The 17,937-nt window shown below is 35.2% G+C and overlaps 1 protein-coding gene across 6 annotated transcripts in view; it reads left to right on the top strand.

Moving 5' to 3' along the window:
* HSF2 (heat shock transcription factor 2) overlaps window positions 1–17,937 on the top strand; it is a 41,300-nt gene that overhangs the window by 11,958 nt on the left and 11,405 nt on the right. For all 6 annotated transcript variants that reach the window (XM_023254307.2, XM_023254308.2, XM_023254306.2 and 3 more), the window contains exons 2-10: window positions 2,166–2,274; window positions 2,411–2,538; window positions 3,411–3,535; window positions 6,395–6,470; window positions 10,048–10,109; window positions 11,260–11,347; window positions 13,129–13,277; window positions 13,689–13,928; window positions 14,215–14,320. In XM_023254307.2, the coding sequence (XP_023110075.1) occupies window positions 2,166–2,274; window positions 2,411–2,538; window positions 3,411–3,535; window positions 6,395–6,470; window positions 10,048–10,109; window positions 11,260–11,347; window positions 13,129–13,277; window positions 13,689–13,928; window positions 14,215–14,320 (1,083 nt within the window). The remainder of the gene's footprint in view (window positions 1–2,165; window positions 2,275–2,410; window positions 2,539–3,410; window positions 3,536–6,394; window positions 6,471–10,047; window positions 10,110–11,259; window positions 11,348–13,128; window positions 13,278–13,688; window positions 13,929–14,214; window positions 14,321–17,937) is intronic.

Genomic DNA, 17,937 nt, shown 5'->3' on the forward strand with positions numbered 1-17,937 from the left:
TCCAGAATGTTTTTCAACCTTCCCAACTGAAACTTTGTACCTTAGACAATAACTCCAAATCCTCCCTCTTAGCCCCTAATAACCATTTTGTCTCTATAAATTAGACTATTCTAGATATCTCATATGAGTAGAATAGTACAATATTTGTCCTTTCATGCTTAGTTTATTTTATGTAGCAGGTCTTTAAAGTTCATCCATGTTGTAACACCTGTCAGAATTTTCTTCCTTTTTTTAAGGCTGAATAATACTGTGTGTATATACCACATTTTGTTTGTCCATTTATCCGTCAGTGGACATTTGGGTTGCTTCTACTTTTATTTTTTTCAATGTTTATTTATTTTTGAGAGAGAGAGTGTAAGCAGGGGAGGGGCAGAGAGAGAGGGAGACACAGAATCCAAAGAAGTTCCAGCCTCTGAGCTGTCAGCACAGAGCCCAGTCCGGGGCTCAAACTCACGATGGTGACTGAAGCTGAAATCAGACACTTAACTGAGCCACCCTGGTGCCCCAGGTTGCTTCTACCTTTTGACTTTTGCAATAATGCTACTATGAACATGGGTATACAAATATCTGTCCAAGTATCTGCCCCATTCTTCTGGATACATAGTAGAATGGTAGGATCATGTAGTAATTCTGTGTTTACTTTTTTGAGGAACTACCATACTGTTTTCCATAGCAGCTCTACTATGTTTTACATTTCCACCAGCAGTGTAAAGGTTTCCAGTTTCTCCACATCCTCTAGCATTTGTTTTCTGTTTATTTGGTGTTTTTAAAAATAATTGCCATCCTAATATTGTAAAGTGGTGATTGTGGTTTTGGTTTTTATTTCCTTAATGATTAGTGATGTTAGACACCTTTTTGTTTATTGGCCATTTGTTTATCTTTTTTGGAAAATACCTACTCAAGTCCTTTTCCCATTTCTGATCGGGTTGTTTTCTTTTTGTTGTTGAGTTGTAGAAGTTCTTTATTACAGATATTAACCCCTTATCAGATACACAGCTTGCAAATATTTTCTCTGATTCTGTTGGTTTCCTTTTCACTCTATTGATGGTGTTCTTTGCACAAAAGTTTTTAATTTGAGGTAGGCTTGTTAGTCAATTTTTGCCTTTGCTGCCTGTGCTTTTGGTATTGACCAAGAAATCATTGCCAAATCCAAATAAAGCTTTTCCCTTAAGTTTTATTGTAAGATTTTTATAGTTTTAGGGGTGCCTGAGTGGCCCAGTCGGCTAAGCATCTTCTGACTCTTTATCTCAGCTCAGGTCTTGAGCTCAGGGTTGTGAGCTCAAGCCCAACTTTGGATTATGTGCTGGGGATGGAACCTACTTTAAAAAAAATTTGTATACACACACACATACACACACACACACACACACACACACACACACACACATATAATTTTTATAGTTCTATTTCTTATGTTTAGGTCTTTGATCCATTTTGAGTTAATCTTTGCATATGGCGTAAGGTAAACTTTGTTCTTTTGATGTGAGTATCCAGTTTTCCCAGCATCATTTGTTGAAAACTGTCCTTTTCCCATTGAATGGTCTTGATGCTCTTGTAAAAACTCTTGGGCTTTATATGTAAGGGTGTATTTGGGGGCTCTCTATTCGATTGATCTTTCTGTGTTTATGACAGTATCATACTGTTTTGATTACAGTATTGTAAGTTTCAAATTATTTTTTTGGTATGCCAGAACACTAGTGACTTTAAATATTAATTAGTAACCAGATATCTTACTGAATTCTTTTACAGTTTTTCAGTTGATTGTGCAAAGATATGTCTGTTGCAGATAACAATAAAATATGACTTCCTCTTAAATTTTACCTGTTTTTGTCTAATTACATTGGCTTTAAAATAATGTTAAATAATTATGTTGGCTACGTATAGTATTTCTTTTCTTGTTTCTGATTTAAGGGAAATTCTTCTCTAATATTTTGCCATAGTGTATGATATAGCTTTTGGTTTGAGACATACTCTTACTAAACATCTGAGGTTGACATTAAAAAGCTTAATTACAGTTTGGCACTTAATTACAGTTTGTTTCTTGTTGCTGTTAATAGGAATAAAATGTTGATCTGAAAGTGTCATAGAAGGACTGCCCAGTTTTGGGATTCATATGTATCACCTCTTAGGACTTCAACTAATTGACTTTTTGTGTTGTTTTTCAGAATGGCCAAAGTTTTCTGGTTTTGGATGAACAAAGATTTGCGAAAGAAATTCTCCCCAAATATTTCAAGCACAATAACATGGCAAGCTTTGTGAGGCAACTGAATATGTGTGAGTATGGATAGCAGTTTATTTGGAACACTGTCATCAATGGATTAAACCATTTTTTTCCCATTAGGTTGATAAGCAAAAAGGAAATCTTTTACTTTGGTCTATTTTAGTAATCGAAATTTTTACTCTTTTTCAGATGGTTTCCGTAAAGTTGTGCATATTGACTCCGGAATTGTAAAGCAGGAAAGAGATGGTCCTGTTGAATTTCAGCACCCTTACTTCAAACAAGGCCAGGATGACTTGTTGGAGAACATTAAAAGGAAGGTGAGCTATTGTTAATGTGATTTATTTCGGGCATTACCATGTAGCATCTTTGGCCAAGACTTAATATTTCACCTGTTGAAATTAAGAATGTACAGAAATACACAGGTGTTCCTTGTTGGGATGACTTAGATTAATAAAGCTTTCATTATTTCACTCTATTTTGTATTTTTTTCTCTGCTGTCAACTGTCCTGAGGGCTTAGTCTTCAAATACCTTCTAGAGGGAAGGAAAATCTTTACATTATGAGGATTGAGGAATCATCCATATTGGGATGGTTCACTCCTTCTAATTTAGCTTAAAAATGTAAGCTCCTGCTAGAATGTCCACTCTCTGGAGGGCTTTTTCTTTAATTCACTGCTAAATATCCAATGTCCAGAATAAGTCGCTTGCATTATAGTAAGCATTTAATAATACATTTTTAAATGAATGGTATCTTTTGCTGAAATAAAATATTTTACTAAATCCACAAAAGAGAGGGGAGAAAAGAGCTAATGGACCATGAAAGAAAATGGGCTAGTGTGCAGCTGTTACTGCATAAATTTAATTAAACATGGAATGTGATAATAAAGAGGCTTGAAGAAATTACAGTGAGTTTGGCGAAATAGAACCAAAAAAAAAAAAAAAAAAAGCCCCTAAGTTGTTCCTGTTCTTAGAAACTTTTCCACGTTTAAAAAAACAAAAAACAGATTGATTATTTCTTATTCTTTCTCTTTGCAAAGCTATGAATTTTATTCTTTTTATAGCGTCCTCACCTGAGCGTTTTGGAACTAAATCTAATTTCCTAAATGGGCTACAAAACTTACTTATAATAGGGAAACTTTGAATTACGAATATGGCGTTTAGTATTTGATTTCCTGAATTTGCTTTCAAAAGGTTTCATCTTCAAAACCAGAAGAAAATAAGATTCGTCAGGAAGATTTAACAAAAATTATAAGTAGTGCTCAGAAGGTTCAAATAAAACAGGAAACTATTGAGTCCAGGCTTTCTGAATTAAAAAGGTAAAGTATTATTTCCAAATATAATCTTAATATAGGGGCTGGTGTTTATATTTGTGTGTTGGGGGTTGGAGGTTAGTGCTTTAAGTACTTAGATCACATTATTGAAACCAAGATAAAAGGTCATTTTTCTGTAAGTATTGGTTCCCTTTAATTTTGATTTATAGCCCTTGACTTTACCTCGATATTGTATTTTCTTAATGGTGATCAAAAGAATTTAGGGCAGTTAAAACAACATGATGCACGAGTCTCACTGATGAAATAGTAGATCTTTAAATTGTTGTAGGAAATATGATTCTACTTAAGTTAGATTTCTTATGATGTTCATACACATGAGGGCACACAAAGCATAAAAAATTCTACATGTGTTACTCATCCTTTTTTTTTTTTTATGGTGGTTTCATAAGACTTTTCTATGTGGCCCATCTCTTAGGAAAAAATAGGACAAAAAAATAGGGAAAAAGGACACATGAGACTTGGCCTACTTGGTATTTATTTTACATAGACGTGGTAAAGTGTTATTTGAATCTTTTATCTACCGAAACATGCTTTTGCTTTATTACAATTTTTGGCACCATTATTTGCCACAGTAACAACTTATATGTAGAGTAGATGTACTTCTTAGTAAGTAAAGATTTTTTCTCTTATTCTAATAGGTGCCAAGGTCTTGAGAGTAATTTAAGTTTTATGTATTCTCTCCCATTTCAAGTGTGGGATTAGTTCAGCTGTCTTAACTCACATATCTTCATTAAAAGAGTAACCTTGGATATGATTCCCTTTTTTGAATAAGCCTTAATTTTAAGATGTCCCATTTTGCATCTATTATTTAATCATCCTAGTTTATTATATGTGTTTTGTGTCTGCTGAGGTACCTTTTGACCCAGTTCCTTGAATCTCAGGTTTAGCTCTTAAGGAATGATCCTAGATTCATCCTATCAGTTTTAGAGGTAACCATTCTTCTATTTATGTTTTAGTAGGCAAATAGATGATAGTATCTTTAAATATTTGAGTCTGGGGCACCTGGGTAGCTCATCAGTTGAGCGTCTGACTTTGCTCAGGTCATGATCTCGTGGTTCGTGAGTTTGAGCCCCATGTCGGGCTCTGTGCTGACAACTCAGAATCTGGAGCCTGCTTTGGATTCTGTGTCTCCTTCTCTCTGCCTCTCCCCCTCTCATGTTTTCTCTCTCTCTCTCTCTCAAAAATAAACATTTTAAAAAATGTGTTTAAAATTTAAATATCTGAGTCATAAAAAGTACTCTAGTTATTCATTAAGTATTAAAGAAAGTTTTGTTTTCAGTACCCTCTATATGTAAATCCAGTCCCTTTTGTAATAGTTTGGCTTGAGGAAGGTGGATATTATGGAAATTAACAAGAGCAAAAATGAGAGCATTTAATAGGTAGATTATCTTTCATGCCTTCTCAGTGTTATCATTGCTGCTAACATTTAATAGTTGCATGTTTAATAAAAGTAGTCAATGAAGGAAATGAAGTTACTACTAGGCAAGTTATTGGTTTGTCATATATTTAGACATGCTTTAAAACTTGTTTTAGTGTTTCTGTGCTTGTGTTTGAAACAGATTTTAAGGTAGACAGTTTTAGAATCTGATAGACTTTTAGATCGGCTTCAACATTTACTATAATAAATTACCTGTGTGGTTTTAGGCAAGGTCTCTCAATTCTTGAGTCTCAGTGTCCTCTTCTATAAAATAGAGTTAATAATTCCTTTCTTGACTGATTTTAGAGAAGTTTAAGAAATACACATAAAATGCTTAGCATAATGCTTAGAGCATAGGAAGTGCTGGGTAAATGTCACTTCTTTTAAGAATTCTTTTCTGGGGCTCCTGGGTGGCTCAGTCGGTTACGTGTCCCGACTTCAGCTCAGGTCATGATCTCGCGGTCTGTGAGTTCAAGCCCCGTGTCGGGCTCTGTGCTGACAGCTCAGAGCCTGGAGCCTGTTTCAGAATCTGTGTCTCCCTCTCTCTCTGACCCTCCCCTGTTTGTGCTGTGTCTCTCTCTGTCTCAAAAATAAATAAACGTTAAAAAAATTAAAAAACAAAAAAAAGAATTCTTTTCTAAGGGTGCATGGGAGGTTCAGTTATTTAGGTGTCCAACTTCGGCTCAGGTCATGATCTCACAGCTGTGAGTTCAAGCCCCACATTGGGCTCTCAGCTGTCAGTGTGGAGCCCGCTTTGGATCCTCTGTCTCCCTCTCTTTGCCCCTCCCCTGCTTGTGCATGCACGCTCTCTCTCAGTCTCTCAAAAATAAATAAACATTAAAAAAAATTAAAAAAAAATTCTTTTCTAAGCACAAGTCCTAAATTCACTTGGTAGCCACAGTTGAAAGGTTGTTTTATTTTTTAAATAAGAAGTAATGAACCACATTGTCAGAGAAGTAAATTGCCTACTACTATATGGATGTAGGCATGACTCTTACATTTTTGTGTTTATATTGCCTACAGTAGAATGTACTATAGTTATGAAAGGATGATTCTGCGGCTGTGTCAAGATAGTTGTTATTTTATGTAATCAACATTTTTCTAGTCTCAAAAATAATAGTAAAAGTTCACTGATACTCTTTTTTTTTTTTTAATTTTTAATGTTTATTTATTTTTGAGAGAGAGGCAGAGGGAGTGTGAGCAGGGGAGGGGCAGAGAGAGAGGGGGATCCAGAATCTGAAGCAGACTGTCAGCACAGAGCCCAACGTGGGGCTCAAACCCACGAACCGTGAGATCATGACCTGAGCTGAAGTTGGACGCTTAACTGACTGAGCCACCCAGGTGCCCCAAAGTTCACTGGTATTCTTAATATCTTCATGTCTGGCTTTCTGAATTTTTTTTTTTTTGTTTCTTAATAAATGATGTAGTGAGAATGAGTCCCTTTGGAAGGAGGTGTCAGAATTACGAGCAAAACATGCACAACAGCAACAAGTTATTCGAAAGGTAAGCTTTTTTCCACCATGACTATAATCTGCCTTTGTTTAATTTGTGTACCATTTGTAACCTAAAAAAGTGTGTTGAATAGTCAGTGATTGATTTTAATTTCTTATATATTGGGTGCATATAGAGTAGTGAAACTCTGAAGTCAAACAAATTAAATTGTGTTATATTTTCATTTTAATAAGAAACACTTCTTACTAGCTTAATATAATTGTTCCATATTCTCAACTAAAGTCTTATTAGCTTTATAGCCTGACATAACAACTTTAAAGATACTTTATTTTGGGGAACATAATTAATATGTTACAAATTTCTTAACATTTTTTACTATGAAAGATAGCCTTACTGTGTGGGTTCGTTATTTTTGTTTTTACTATTTTTTACTTGAAAAGGTATGGATGTGATCTTGAAAGACAAATGACTAAAATTTTCAAATCAGTTAACCAGAATATGAGTTCAAAAAAATGAATTATCAGTGTATGCCATTATTAGTTTCTGCAGAAAAGCAGTTAATGTAGTGTGTTATAAAATAAATTCTGTATTTTAGTATCTGAGCTGAAAATTACTGGGAGAACTGAAAAATCTCTCTGTTGCATTGTGTCCTTGTGATGTAGTCTTTTCATATCAGCTTTCATATGTTAATAAGAGTTGAAACATAAAAGTAATTAAGGCAGCTATTTTTTGCTCATGAGTAAACCAGACTCTGAAGTTTAAGCAACAGGTTTTGGGTGGGGGAAGGAAGGGTGGGAGGTCTTCAGCTAAAAATAGAGTTATGACTGACTGGATCTGGGTCTAGTGAAGCAAGCTTAGAACAGAGACGAATGGTTGAAGCCTTTGGCCCGTAGTCAGAATAGATATACTAGGTTTTCCTTTTTGTTTTTTTCCAATCAGTATGCAAGTGAACGGTTGAATGTTGAATTCAGTTGTAAGTGTTTAGTCTGAGTGCATATATTTTCAAAGCTTCCCTAAAGGTGATTCCAGCATGCAACCTTGTTAAGAATACCTGATTTAAAATGATAGATATATCGTAACCTGTACTTTATTTTTAAAATATCTTAATTTTTCTCAGAAAATAATGTTTTAGTTAAATATTAGCTTATAATACTACATAGCTTTTTTTTTCCCTTAAAGTCAAAGATAGTTGGTAAAATAATTACTAAAATTTCAATTTTTCATGAAAGTTGACATTCTGTCTGCTCAAATCTGAGTTTGAATATTTGTGGTTTGGTGGAACTAGGGAGTTTTCATAATGCTGGAGTTGGTTCATAAGTTTGCCATTTACTCTTTTGCCTTGGCTCAATTGGAATAGTATATGTGAGTTACTGGTATAGGTGCCTGTTACAGGACAGGAAAATAGTACTGGTTGTAGAACTTGCCAGGTCCAAAAGTTAGAGGCTGTAAATACTGTAAATGTTAGATGACTTCAGCAAACAAGCTTTGTACAGCGTGATGCAGAATTGTCATGAGAAGGGCACCTGGGTGGCTCAGTCGGTTAAGCGTCCGACTTCGGCTCAGGTCATGATCTCACGGTCCGTGAGTTCGAGCCCCCCATTGGGCTCTGTGCTGGCAGCTCAGAGTCTGGAGCCTGTGTCTCCCTCTTTCTCTGACCCTCCCCCATTCATACTCTGTCTCTCTCTGTCTCAAAAATAAACAAACATTAAAAAAAATTTAAAAAAAGAATTGTCATGAGAGAACTAAGATGAACAAATTTCAGAAGAAATTTAGCCAGTGATTCATGATCTTATGAATTTAACCACTAATGTTTTTAGAATTTTTCTATAATACTTATTTATAAATTAACAAAAACAATTGAGGTCAAATTATTTCATTGATACCTTTAAGCTTAAATTTAAGTTGTCTTCTCATCAGCTATCAGTCAGCATTTTCTTTTGAATAAGGTTAGTGACTAACTTCCTTTTCATAGACTCTAATGCTATCTAATTCTTCATTTAAAATGTCTATATTTTTCTCCGTGGAAAAGTTCATTTTGATTCTAAGGAATACTACTTAGTATCCCCCTTTGGGGGAGAGCACACAATATTAAAGCCATGCACATTTCTAATTGACAGTTCTGTATTTTAGTCATATAATTACATTTTACAAAACTTATAGAGAACTTCCTTGCAAAGAGTCTAAATAGTCCTCCACTCACTTTTGGCCTTTATTTATAGCCTGTCAGTAATATACTGCTTTTCATAGTTAACCATGTGATTCTCATCTTTCTATCTCCTTTGGGAAATTGACAGTAAATTTCAAAGCACACCCCAAGCCAAGCACACTACAATCATGTCAGTGTCACCTGGAGGACTTGCTAAACATACATTGTTGGACCCCATCCTCAGAATTTCAGATTCAGCAATTCTGGAGTGGGGCTGAGAATTTGTCTAATACTGCTGGACGTGGACCACACTTTTTTTTTCTTTTTTTTTTTTTTTACCTTTATTTATTTATTTTGAGAGAGTGTGCATGTGAGCTGGGGAGAGGCAGAGAGGGAGAGAGAGAGAATCCCAAGTAGGCTCTGCCCTGTTCTTGCAGAGTCTGAGACAGGGCTCAGTCCCACAAACCATAAGATCATGACCTGAGCCAAAATCAAGATTCAGAAGCTCAATCAACTGACCCACGCCGGCGCCCATGGACTGCACTTTAAGAAACATTGTCATAAAATGTGAAATATTGTTTACCTGTCTTGATTTGTTTAGTAGTTTTTTTCCTTTTAGATTTAATCCAACTCAGAAGATTAAACCAGCTTCTTTTGATTAGCAGTGTGTGTGTCTTGGATATTTAAGAGGAAAACCATCTAAAACAAAATCTTTACGTTGTTTATTTGAAAAAAGCATATGTATTCTAACTTTAAAGAAAAAAGCATACTTTTAAACTGTGAATTTAAACTTTTAAATTGTGAATTTATTTTTGGATAACCTCTAACTGTATTTGGGGTTTATTTCTGTTGCTGTATAATTAGATATTTCATGGCAATATTTTGTATTAAGCAATAATTTTTCTAGAATCAACCAATAAGCGTTTTCTACCTTGAAAATTTTATGCTCTATTCTGAAAGAGCTGGCAGTTTCTTTTGCCTCTAATTTTATTACCCAGTGCAAGAAAAATGTTGCCAGTCACTTTTTTTTTTTCCCCATCATAATCTTGAAAGAATTTTAAGTAGAAAGTTGGGATCTGTATCCAGGCATGCTTAGTACTTATCACCAAAACAAATAAGTGAATTGAATGTTGGATAGATAAGTGGGTAGGTGGGTGGGTGGTTAGACGGATGGATGGATGGATGGATGGATGGATGGATGGATGGATGTAGGTAGGTAGGTAGGTAGATGAATGTCTTAAGCATCTTGGTATTACAGGTAGCTGCAGCTTTCATCACAGGTTATCCTTCTGCTTGGAAACTGTTAAATTTCTTTAGATATCAATTGTAAGATGCACTCAGATTACAGATATGTTAATATGTGAGAAATTATGTGACTTAGCCTTAGCCTGTAGTATTTGAATTAATTTTGTAAGATTTGTAATATGCACTAATAATTAAGAGTCTGCGATGGAAACTTTTTTGTTTATATTTTCCTTTTAGATTGTCCAGTTTATTGTTACGTTGGTTCAGAATAACCAACTTGTGAGTTTAAAACGTAAAAGGTAAGATTTTGTGGTAAAACACTTTGACTTATTCATGGACAAGTAAACATTTTAGTGTTTAACATGAATGGCCTACATTTGCTTAGAGTATGCCTGTTGTCCCAGATGCACAGTACTTCCTTGTTAATTTATACTCTCAACATTTCAATACTAGTGTTATTTCCTCCTGCTGTCATCCTGCTGATGTTTTTGAAAGATAAGGTAGCCTAAATGGCCACTTTAAACACCCATACACAGTTAATAAAGAATCCATTTTTATTCACATTAGCAATTTAATGTATCATTAGATGGCCTGAATGAGGGAAATTTAAAAAACAGGTCATATATTGAAAAAAAATAAAAAAATTTTTACTTGATCTCTCTTATCTTTAATTCACTAATAAGGGATTTAAAAACCTATATATTGAATGTAGCTTGTGATATCTATAAATGTTAGTAACTGCCGTTGTTACCACTAAAGCTTAAGGATAATGGATAAAGGAATAGTTGGAAAGCAGATAAAGATCTTGTAAGGCCATATTTTAGCAAAGCTTGTTTATGTTTACAACTTAGGCTGTGGCCTTAACTCTGCTTCCACAAACTAGTTCTCATGATATTACCTATTTGTTTTTTTACTATGTAAGTACAGTTCATAAAGAGTTATTCAGTCAGCAGTGAAGTATATCCAGAGAGACTAGTTTATTATATTTATTTTAAGAAAAATAGTCTAAAAGAATGGTGAAATAAAAGTCCTAAACACAGTCATCCTCTATTTCTATTCCTAAGATGGGACCATTTTCTTTAAAGAATTTTTTTTTTAATGTTTATTTATTTTTGAGAGAGAGAGAGACAGAGTGTGTGCAGGGGAGGGGCAGAGAGAGAAGGAGACCCAGAATCTGAAGCAGGCTCCAGGCTCCGAGCTGTCAGCACAGCACCCTACGTGGGGCTCAAACCCATGAACTGCGAGATCATGACCTGAACCAAAGTTGGATGCTTAAGAGACTGAGCCACCCAGGCACCCCAGATGTGACCGTTTTAAGAGTTCATTGTGTATGATTAACAAATCTCTTACTAAAGTGTGTATGTTAATGTGAGGGTAAATTATTAGAAGAATTTAAATTTCATGTTATGTTTGCTTCACTGAATTTCATGAATATCTTCTGATTTTCAGGCCTCTACTTCTAAATACTAATGGAGCCCAAAAGAAGAACCTGTTTCAACATATAGTCAAAGAACCAGCTGATAATCACCATCATAAAGTAATTTTTTGGTTAAATTCTACTTTATATTTGTTATTTCAAGCCAAGTTTTATTGTAGCAGTATTTCATTCAGAGTTTAGTGAATAATAATCTGTGTGCTTATCCTCCAGCTTATTAAATCATGACATTTTTAATTTTTTGCTTTAGATTTTAAGAAATGAACCATTGTAAATATAGTTGTCTCGTTTGCCTGGTCCCAGGTTTGTTTTTCACCTTTTCTTCAGGCTCTCCTAGATAATCACTGTCTTGAATTAGAATTTATCATCACCTTGGTCATTATATGTGTGACTTCTTGAACAATACTTGGTATTATTTTGCATGTATCTAAATTTTGTATAAATTACATATAATTTTGCACATATCTTTTTGCATTGTAACTTTTTTCACTTGGTTTTTCTTTTGGAGATTTATTAAATATTTAGTTAATCTCAACTATTATATTAATTGAATATTATATAATGTAATTATGCATTCATCCATTGGTTATTTTAAGTTTCCAATTTTTATTATAAATTGCATAGACTAGACCTTTTAGTCTAGCAATTTCAAAACGTGTTTCTGTTTACCTTTATCTTTGTCATGGGTTCTCTGGATCATTTGTCGTTTGTCAAACTTACATCCATTGGCAAATCAGTCTAGCTCAGAGTCTGGACTTTTTTTTAATATCTGATTTTCATTGTTACTTTCAAATCTTGGAATTCTAAATACTGCTTCAGATTTATTAATGTACCAAGATTTTTTTCTTGAGCAAACCATAATTAACATCTGGTTCTTCCCACCACTGTTTCTAAATAAATAAACCTAATAACTGTTGTGTTTTTAGAATTAAAGACTCAACGTAATGGATGACGATTTAAAAAAAAAATTTCTTTTTAATGTTCATTTTTGAGAGAGGGAAAGAGACAGCTTGAGTGGGGGAAGGGCAGAGAGAGAGGGGGACACAGAATCTGAAGCAGGCTCCAGGCTCTGAACTGTCAGTGCAGAGCCCAATGCGGGGCTCGAACTCACAGGCCGTGAGATCATGACCTGAGCTGAAGTTGGACACTTAACTGACTGAGCCACCCAGGCGCCCCTGGATGACGATTTTTTAATTTACCTAGATTTACATATTTTTAAGTACTTTACATCTTTTGCCTCTGATTTATCTACTGTTAAAATTTACAGATTTTTGCATATGATAATGACTTTAGTTTGCTTTAGAGAACTGAATGTATTTTTATTAAGTACCTATGATCTGAATATATCTGTAGCTGAATAAAAAAATTGTTGCTGAAAACAGGCTGACATTTAACTGTGGAATAGCTGAAATGTCTTTTTTTTCCTATTAATGAAAGCATTTAATAAGAATAAACCATATGTCAAATAGAGTAGCTGATAAAATAATCCTCATCAGCACAGTGGTCATCTGGTTATGCTTGAAATTCCTGGTGAAGTCTTAGGACTTTTTTTTTTTAACCCTTTGGATATAAAAAAATACTGTAAAATTTGAAGATCTTTCCATAGAATCATTCGGAGGCATGTCACCTTCAAGAATTCTTACAGTAAAAGAAATAGTTAAGTAGATGAAGTAACACACTTCATACCTCTGTGAATTGGTGCTAATAACAATTAGTATATAAGTCCCATCAGGGCAGACAGCATAACTGTTTTGCTTACCATTGTGTATCCTCAATGTTTAGTAAATAATGGGTGTCTAGTTAGCACTTTTTAAATAGTATGCTGTTCGGTAGTCAGTATAATTTCAAATTTTGATATATATTGTCTCCGTGATTTTTTTCAGGTTCCACATAGTAGGACTGAAGGTTTAAAGCCAAGGGAGCGGATTTCAGATGACATTATTATTTATGATGTAACTGATGATAATGCAGATGAAGAAAATATCCCTGTTATTCCAGAAACTAATGAGGATGTTATATCTGATCCCTCCAAGTAAGGAGATTATGAAGTAAAATTTGTGAAAATATTGGTTACTTTTCTTATCAGAAAGCTAAATTCAAAACCACTTTATTCTGTGAAAAACTATTGTCTGACTCATATCTGGATTATTAAACCGAAAAAGCCAAATTATTTAACCACATACTATCCTCTCAGCAAAGACTCCCAACAAAAAGTAATAAGAATTCTCATTTTTTAATTGTGGAGTTAAATATCTTTAATTGATCCTTTGTGGTTTTGTATCATATGATAAATCAATATTTGTGATTAAGCTACTCACTCAAGAAACTTAAGCCTTTTGATACATGTTTTGGAGAGAAAGTTTTCATGAAGAATGAATGGACAGAATGGATTTGTTGAATTTGTTTGAAAATGTGATTGGTTCTTTCTTACATCCTGATATAGCTGTAGCCAGTACCCTGATATTGTCATTGTTGAAGATGACAATGAAGATGAGTATGCACCTGTCATTCAGAGTGGAGATCAGAATGAACCAGCTAGAGAATCCCTAAGTTCAGGCAGTGATGGCACCAGCCCTCTCATGTCTAGTGCTGTCCAGCTAAATGGCTCATCTAGTCTGACCACAGAAGATCCTGTGACCATGATGGATTCCATTTTAAATGATAACATCAATCTTTTGGGAAAGTAAGTGTTAACCTAGATGTTGTATGAGCCTATTTGCTTTCATTGTTTACTTCACATGTTCTGTTTCTCTTTTGGCGATCTTTCTTTCACATTATGAACCCATATAATCTATCTTGTTTTGGCCACGGCTGAGCTCTGCAAATGTTATTTTGAAAGGATTTAATCATCCCAAGAGTGTCTTGGGATTTTCTTGGCAGTTCTGTAATGAGGCACCCCTGTAATGTAATTTAATGTGAAACAAGGAAATCTAATATTTGATATATTTTTTAATCTTTTTTTCCCTTAGGGTTGAGCTGTTGGATTATCTTGACAGTATTGATTGCAGCTTAGAGGACTTCCAAGCCATGCTGTCAGGAAGACAGTTTAGCATAGACCCAGATCTCCTGGTCGATGTAGGTACTTTGAATAATCTTTGCTGTAATAGAAGTTTGTGTATTTATGTGTATGGTGTTAAAATAATACATCATTTTCTTGTATTCTACACTGTCTTTGCATTTTCTTTTTTAAATGAATGATTTTGTTAATCAGAAACAATAAACAGATGGATTCAGGATGATGAAGGAGGGTGATCAGCAATTACTACACATTTCTGAGTAACAGTTCAATTAATCCTCCTATAACAATGTATCAGCTCTGTTCAACGGTACTACTAAGTCCAGGTCTTCTCTAGACTTGCCGTGTTTTGTTTTGCTCTAGAACAAATTGTCACTGAAGAGAAATGGGTGGATATTTAGTCATAGAATTACTCAGCCAGGAAACAGTATGGAGATACTTCTTAATACTTTGGGAATTAGTATTTTCCACTGAAGTGAATGATATTTTATTATATTTGCTATAGTGTTTAAAATTTTTATGTCCCAAGTCCTAAGGTTATCCTGCAATCCCCACCACCTTCTACATGAACTGACTCCAGTGTTGTCTGGACTGTGAATCCTTATCTACCATTTCTGGCATTAACTAACTACCTTTCTTCCCTCTTGCTCCTACCATTCCTCTCTCTCATACATGGCTTGGTTCCATCCAGATGAATATTGTTCTCTTCCTTATTTCTGTTTTCTGTTGTGAATATGTTTCTCTATCCTGAAAAGTTTGTTGCTCGCTTATTTATTTATTTATTTATTTATTTATTTATTTATTTATTTTGCATTTTTTGCCTTAAAATGCAGCTTCTCTCCATCAAGATATTTTTCAGTCTTGTCCTTTTAAGGGCTTCTCAGTGAGGCTAAAAGGAATTAATTCTTTCTTATTTTTCAGTCTTATTAATTCACCACCTTACTCTTCTGCTTCTCATCAGGTTTTGTCAATATCCATGATTTGATTATCCTTTCCGAATCATCAGTGTATCACAGGATGGATTTCACTTTCTTTGAAGATTTCCTTCCCATACTGATCTGTGTTACCATCTTACATGAATTCAACATCCATGTTAATGACCTATTTTAATTTGTTAATAGTAATTTGACAGCCCTTTATTCAGTTTGTCTTTGTCCCCACTCTAATCCAAGGACCTTTTTAGAATGTCCCTTAGAGCATAAGAAAATAAAATCTCATTATTCTGTCCCTCTACAAATACTTGCAATCTTCAATTAGATTATTGTTTTTTTTTTAATTTTTTTTAGCATTTATTTATTTTTGAGAGACAGGGCATGAGCAGGGGAGGAGCAGAGAGAGAGGGAGACACAATCCAAAGTAGGCTTCAGGGTCTGAGCTGTCTGCACAGAGCCAGACACAGGGCTCGAACTCACAAACCATGAGATCATGACCTGAGCCAAAGTCAGATACTTAACCAACTGAGCCACCCAGGTGCCCCTACAATTAGATTATTTTAATTTAACCTTGGAACACTTATCACATTTGTCCTCAAGACCTCGTCTGGCCAACTGTTCCTATTCATAGAGGATAATCATCATGCCCTCGTCCTCTCATAAGCTGTGGAATCTCATCTTTTTTCTTCATAAAGGAAGTGCTTTCTTTCTCTTTAAAGCCTATTTGTATACCTGCCCTCTGCCTGTTTTTCTAGCTCTGCCCTTGATCTTTCCCATCTCTCTTCAGTAGGTTCAGATCTTCTGCGTCTTAAACATTTTGATGTGTTGCTCTGTTCATTTACCATTCTACTTCTCTAATTCTTTCACTACAGAGTTTTAGAAATGAATGGCTGGTGGTATTTGGTACTTCTTTTTTTACTCTGTATTTCTTTTGAAACCCTGTATTGTCTTGCTTATTTACTCTAAGCCTGTGCTTCCTTGGTTTATCCGTAATGAGTGGCTATGTTTTGTTGTTTTTTTTTTTAAATCAGGCCATTGGGGGAGTAGGTTTGTTTTGAATCAGATGGATTTGGGTTCCATTTAGCTTATGTCACTTAGTAGCTATGGTATTAACCTTGGGAAAGCTCACCTCTCTTGCCCAGTTTCCCCATCTGTTAAATGTGGCTAATGCCTAACACGAAGAACTCTTTTGGGGATTATAAAATAATTAATCACATTAACACTAGTGATTTTTGACAATGGAACTTTTTCTGTTGATTTTAGAGGCACTGGATTTTTTTTTTTTCTCTTTGTCTTCCTAGCTATTCTCTGGTTACTCAAAGAGCTTTTCTTTTCCCTATTGTTTTCTAGTGAGTATTCCCCAAGGTACCATTCTTTTATCTTTTTATTTGTTCTATGTCTCTTCTTTTTCTATCCTTTCTCTGTGAAGGGATTATGGCTTATGAGATTGCTCTCAAATTTATACCTCAAGTTCTTAATATTTTTTTAAAGTAAACTGCTTGAATTCTAATTCCATGCCTTTGAAATCATCAGTTAAGATCTTGCCTTATATTATTTGTGTTTAATACCAAACTTTTCTTTATTCTCCAAACTAGCTACACTTCTCAGCTTTTTTTTTTTTTTTTTTTTTAATTTCTTAATGTTTGTGTATGATTTTGAGAGAGAGAGACAGAGCATGAGCATGGAGGGGCAGAGAGAGAGGGAGACACAGAATCTGAAGCAGGCTCCAGGCTCTGAGCTGTCAGCACAGAGCGTGACGCCAGCTCGAACTCACGGACTGTGAGATCATGACCTGAGCCAAAGTCGGATGCTTAACTGACTGAGCTACCCAGGTGCCCCCAGCTTTATTTTCTATGGTGGTATCAGACTTCTCTTTACTCATCCAGGAATGGTAATCACTGAGTCATCTTGGTTTCCTTACCTCTGTCTTATTGTTCACCAGGTCCTCAAGTATTTTCAAAAATAGCACTCAAAAATCATCCCTACTTTCTATTTCTACTGTTGCCTCTCTCATCCAAGACTTTCATTGTTTCCTCCTTGAATCTCATGCTGTATTATAAAAATCCACCCATAGGTTGCCTTGTTCTCTGAGGTGGCAGAGATGGTAAGGACATGAATAGATATGCTGAGGAACTCAGGTTCTCTGCAGAGTTCAGTTCTGAGTGGCCCAGTGTGGAGTGTCAGCAAGAGAGGCCTGGAATTAGGATTCAACCAGCTGTGTCACCGCTCCTCCTACATGATTTACTTTTTTGTGCTTCACACTGTGCATCTGCTGGGGATACATGAAGGTATCCCTGATTTAATGGGTGAGTAGGGCAAAGGAGTGAGGAGCTTATACTCTCAGATGCCACTCTCAATAGGGACAAAATCTGTTCAATCTCAGAGGCAGTGACAAGCTGAACTTGGCAGAGATTGGCAGTTATTTACAGTTATCTACTCTTAAGGATCCGAGTCTCATCCTTTTCATGGATCAGTAGGTAGTAAGAAAGGGGAAAAGTTAACAAAAGGAAGAACTGGGGACATTTTTAGGGCTATCATGAATGTGGAACTTAAGGAGAGGAATCACTGTCTAGAGAGGGTGGAGGAGGGATCTGTCTGCAGTCTCTCTGCATTTCAGTTTATCCTTTGAACCGTTGGTGTGTTCATTCTCCAAAAATGCTTTAATCACTGTGTGTCATTTCTGAGGCCTTTTCCAAGGCTATTATTGCTGACAGAATGTGGTCTTGTCCACTGACTGGCCTTGT

The sequence above is a fragment of the Felis catus genome, chromosome B2 (assembly GCF_018350175.1).
Source record: "Felis catus isolate Fca126 chromosome B2, F.catus_Fca126_mat1.0, whole genome shotgun sequence".
Lineage (NCBI taxonomy): Eukaryota > Metazoa > Chordata > Mammalia > Carnivora > Felidae > Felis > Felis catus.